Raw genomic sequence first — 4794 nt, 5'->3', positions numbered from 1 at the left:
TTTACTGCTGCTTCGCTATCTTTCCTTGGGATTGATTGGTCTGTTTAGTTTTTATATTCTCTTGACTTGCTTTTGGAGTGTCATATGTATGTGTCTGGGACTTTACCATGTCTTTGATGTTCTCCAAGTTACTGGAATATAAGGTCCCCTGCTACAGTTTGGACCTAGCTTGAGGGCTGATGAGAAAGGGAAGGCATGGGCTGGAGAGATGGCTTAGCAGTTAAGCACTTGCCTGTGAAGCCTAAGAACCCTGGTTCGAGGCTCGACTCCCCAGGACCCACGTTAGCCAGATGCACAAGGGGGTGCACGTGTCTGAAGTTCATTTGCAGTGGCTGGAAGCCCTGGCGCGCCCATTCTCTCTCTCTATGTGCCTCTTCCACTCTCTGTCTCTCTCAAATAAATAAATAAAAATAACAAAAAAAATTAAAAAATTAAAAAAAAAGAAAGGGAAGGCGTGAGTAACTGGGGCTTCTGTGACCCAGAAAAAGAACCAAAATACAGAGAGGCTAGGTTGGGCTCTTGAATCTGCCAACGCATCGAGCTAGTGATTTTCAGGCTCTGTTGGCCCTCTGGGTACCCAGGGCCTGACCACTAAGCTTTGTGTGCCCTCTGGGAGAACAGGGCCCTTTTTATCTTGCATCTTCCTTGGCTTTAGCCCTGACCTGACTCTCCTTATTTTTGCTTGTCAGCTCCCCTGGTGGCCCAGGAGTAGGACAGAGCCATGGGGTGTGATAGTCCTTGGGTCTGCTGTCAGCCCAGAGTGAGGTGTAGGTGAGACGAAACAAGGTGCAATTACTTCCCTAGACTTTTTCCACTCTGAGGTAAGGGCCATGTTCCTGTTTCTGCTGCTGCCTGTCCTCCTGGGTGTGGTGAGACTGTCCTCACCAGAGCCAAACACCTGTGAGGATGCCCTGAAGACCTGCTCTGTGGTCGCCTGCGGCACCCCAGGAAGAGATGGGCGAGATGGACCCAAGGGAGAGAAGGGAGACCCAGGTATGTAACAGACAATGCTGGTTTCCTGCATCTTTATCTCCATCAGGAAACAGTTCTGTGTCCCAAGATAGAGCACAGGGGCCTGTGGAGGCTCAGCCTTCAAGATGGACGATGTAATTCCACTCAGAATAATCTCCCCACAATGCCACTGCCTCCCAATCAAAGGTGCTCTTCACCTCTTGTCTCTTTAAAAAAATATATTTATTTATTTGAGAGAGAGAGAGAGTGCACGTGAGAGAGAGAGAGAATGGGCGCACCAGGAACTCCAGCCACTGCAAACGAACCCCAGATACATGAGCCACCTTGTGCATCTGGCTTACATGGGACCTGGAGAATTGAACCCCAGTCCTTTGGCTTTGCAGGCAAGCTCCTTAACCACTAAGCCATCTTCTCCAGCCCCCATGTCTCATCTCTTGTAAAAACCTATGCTCTTGCTGGGCATGGGGGCACACGCTTTTAATGCCAGGACTCGGGAGGCAGAGTTAGGAGGATCACCGTGAGTTCGAGGCCACCCTGAGGCTACAGAGTGAATTCCAGGTCATCGAGATCAGTGATGCAGGGCTGGGCTGGACCTCAAGACAGGATATTCAGTCCCGAGAGGTGGAAGGATCTTTCTTCTTTGAGGTTTTCTTGGGGTCAGTGTGAATCCAGGGTTGAACTTCTAGAGAAAGACAATGAGAAATGATAAGCCCTGGGCCATATTGCTTTTGTCTCCAACAGGTCAAGGGCTCAGGGGCTTGCAGGGCCCTCCAGGGAAATTGGGACCTCCAGGAAGTACAGGGGCTCCTGGGCTTCCAGGACCCAAAGGCCAGAAAGGAGATCGTGGCGAAAGTTCAGGTAGGAAGTGTTCCCCAGTGTGCCTTGGCTAAGGGGACCCAGGGCCCTGGAGCCTGGAGGACCAGTGGGAGGCGCCCCTTGTGGTCTGTGTCACTGGAAGATGTTCATTGCTGCTGCTTCCTGACCCAGTGGTACCTGGAGCTGAATCAGGGATTCCCACCAATGCCAAGCGCCCCGCAGGGCTGCTCCCTCATCAGGCCTCCCTAGGAGATGGGTCCTGGCTTTTCTTCAGCTGAACGCCGGTGTGTGTTCCAGGCTGCGTAGGGAAAGTGGGTTCTTTGCCCTGTCCACTGTCACGAGAGTGGCATCAAAGCAGTCTGCCTCGCTGAGCCTCTGAGTAACCGGGAAACATTTTAGCAACTTAGTCCAGAGCGAAATAAATTCAGTAAGGACAAAAGGAAAACGGCAGCTCTTTTGCGAATATTTGTCCACAAAGTCTGTCAAAATAATTAAAATTATTAAGTAGTTTGCCTGGACCAAGAAATGAAAAAGAATCACAAAGAAACAATTTCAACGTGGAAATTATGAGCACTTTCTTATAAATTCCTATAATATTACAGGGTTGGAGCATTGTAACATAATATCAAGGACCCATCATGATAGTGAACAGGTAGCTAGTACTGGCTAAGATATATGTGAAAAAGGAGGAATACAGTTATTTTCCCCATTTGCTTCTTTTTTTTATATTTATGTTTATTTATTTATGTGACAGAGAAATAGGGAGAGAGTGAGAATGGGCGCCCAGGGCCTCCAGCCACTGCAAAGGAACTCCAGACGGGTGCGCCCCCTTGTGCATCTGGTTAATGTGGGTCCTGGGGAATGGAACCTGGGCCCTTTGGCTTTGCAGGCGAACGCCTTAACTGCTAAGCCTTCCCTCCAGCCTCCATTTGCTTCTTTTTGCTTCCTTGTGTTTCTGCAATGAGTGGTGAGGGAAGGGTGAAAGGAGATGGTTAGTAAACCTTCCCACCGTCCATCCAAAATGCTGCGCTCTCTCTTTAAAAGTGCTCTTTTCACAGAGGGCCTTCTCCCTACTGCTTTTACAGTTGCTGAGTCCAAACTGGCGAACTTGGAGTCAGAGATACGGACCCTAAAATCAGAACTGGAACACATCAAGAAGCGTAAGCTTTTCCTTGGCCCTGGGGTGTTCTCGCCTCTCATGTCTTCCTTTAGAGCTGCCCAGATTTAAGGGGATAGTGGAAGAGGGCCACCTCTTCTTTGTACTTCCTATCCACCAGGGTCTAAGCTTGCTTATAATGGGGTTGCATTCAATTCTCTCATCAACTCTGGCTTGTCATTATGCTTTTGTTTTCAAGAAAGGGTCTCACTCCAGCCCAGGCTGACCTGGAATTCTCTCTGTAGTTCCAGGCTGTCCTTGAACTTACACTCTGAAGTGCTGGGATTAACAGCATGGGCCACCACACCCAGCTTATTAGACTTATTTTTTTAAAACATTTTTATGAAAAAAATATATTTTTATGTGGTTGGAGAGATGGCTCAGCAATTAAGATTCTTGCCTGCAAAGCCTAATGACCTGGGTTCAATTTCCCAGTACTCAGATGAACAGAGTAGCGAATGTGTCTGTAGTTTGTTTGCAGAGACTAAAGACCCTGGCATGCCCATTTATTCTCTCTCTCTCCTTGCAAAGCAATGAAACTATTTTTAAAATATTTTTATACTTTTATTCGCAAGCAGAGTGACAGATAGTGAGAGCGATTGAGAGAGAGTGAGAGAAAGAAAGAAAGAGAGAGAGAAAGAAAGAGAGAGAGAAACTAAGCAAGCAAGCGCCAGGGCCTCTTGTCATTGCAAACAAACTCCAGATGTGTCCACCAGCCAATTAGTGTGTCTGGCTTTGTGTGGGTACTGGGGAATGGAACCCAGGCTCTCAGGCTTTGCATGCAGGCACCTTTAACAGCTGAGCCATCTCTCCAGCACCTGTACTTGTTTTATTTATAAGTGTGGGAAAAGAAATTTGGGAAGTGTGGGGAAACTCATTCCACACCACAGAGCTAGCAAGGAGCAGAGAAAAGGTCTGTGGGCTTCAAAATATCCCTGTTCCTTCCTCCTCACCCACTGTTCTAATGTGGGTGCCCCTCTTCTACCCTGGTGCCAAAACCCAAAAGTAAGGCCCACACATGTCTCCCTGTGTTCACCCATGCTGGTGCCAATGTTTAACTCATGTTGGTATCAAGGGTGGGGTACCCCACGAGGCTCTGCAGCTGGGGCATGCCTTCTTGCTAGATTTTCTTTGAGACAGTTTGATATGGGACTACTTTTCAGAGTCCTGGGTTCCCACAGAATGAGTTTTGCATCTGAAGCCCTGTCTGGGTCCCAGACTGAGCCAGCCTCATCTACTCTGTAATTTCAGTGCAATCCTTCTCTTTGGGTAAAAAGTCTGGGAAGAAGTTCTATGTGACCAACCATGAGAAGATGCCTTTTTCCAAAGCGAAGGCCTTGTGTGGGCAGCTCCGAGGCACTGTGGCCACTCCCAAAAATGCTGAAGAGAACAAGGCCATCCAAGCTATGATCAACGACTCTGCCTTCCTGGGCATCACGGATGAGGTGACAGAAGGCCAGTTCATGTACGTGACAGGCGGGAGACTGACTTACAGCAATTGGAAGCAAAATGAGCCCAATAACTTCGGCTCGGGGGAGGACTGTGTCATTATCCTGAAGGACGGGCTCTGGAATGACTACTCCTGTACATCCTCTCTACTGGTGGTCTGTGAGTTCCCAGCCTGAGGCAGCTCCCTGGCCCCTCTGTCCCTCCTGGGCGCCTTGCCGAGATCAGCGCTACTTCTAAAGAGAATTTGGTGCCAGTTTCCCCAGGCTGATGTTGAGTGATTCCTTTGTGTAGAGGAGGGTGTGTGTGGTCGTGGGATGAGCAAGTGAAGAGATGTTGACCATGAGGCCCAAAAGGGTCTGGTCCCGTGCAGGGCAGGGGTCACATCTGTCCTGTACCAAGCC

General features: G+C 48.9%; 1 protein-coding gene across 1 annotated transcript; it reads left to right on the top strand.

Moving 5' to 3' along the window:
* Window positions 1-830: 830 nt before the first annotated feature.
* LOC101609572 (mannose-binding protein A-like) lies at window positions 831-4569 on the top strand. Its single transcript, XM_004657998.2, has 4 exons — window positions 831-993; window positions 1714-1830; window positions 2874-2948; window positions 4196-4569. The coding sequence occupies exons 1-4, from the start codon at window positions 831-833 to the stop codon at window positions 4567-4569; spliced, it is 729 nt and encodes a 242-aa protein (XP_004658055.1).
* Window positions 4570-4794: the final 225 nt, after the last annotated feature.

Source organism: Jaculus jaculus, chromosome 18 (genome assembly GCF_020740685.1).
Source record: "Jaculus jaculus isolate mJacJac1 chromosome 18, mJacJac1.mat.Y.cur, whole genome shotgun sequence".
Classification (NCBI taxonomy): Eukaryota; Metazoa; Chordata; class Mammalia; order Rodentia; family Dipodidae; genus Jaculus; species Jaculus jaculus.
Note: the sequence above shows the minus strand (reverse complement) of the source record. Positions and strands in the feature narration are given on the sequence as shown.

Bases quoted from the DNA above. Each gene is read 5' to 3' on its own strand.
- LOC101609572 (XM_004657998.2), top strand. From the start codon at position 831: ATGTTCCTGTTTCTGCTGCTGCCTGTCCTCCTGGGTGTGGTGAGACTG. The intron at 994-1,713 runs GTATGTAACAGA...TGTCTCCAACAG, and splicing joins GGGAGAGAAGGGAGACCCAG to GTCAAGGGCTCAGGGGCTTG. The intron at 2,949-4,195 runs GTAAGCTTTTCC...CTGTAATTTCAG, and splicing joins ACTGGAACACATCAAGAAGC to TGCAATCCTTCTCTTTGGGT.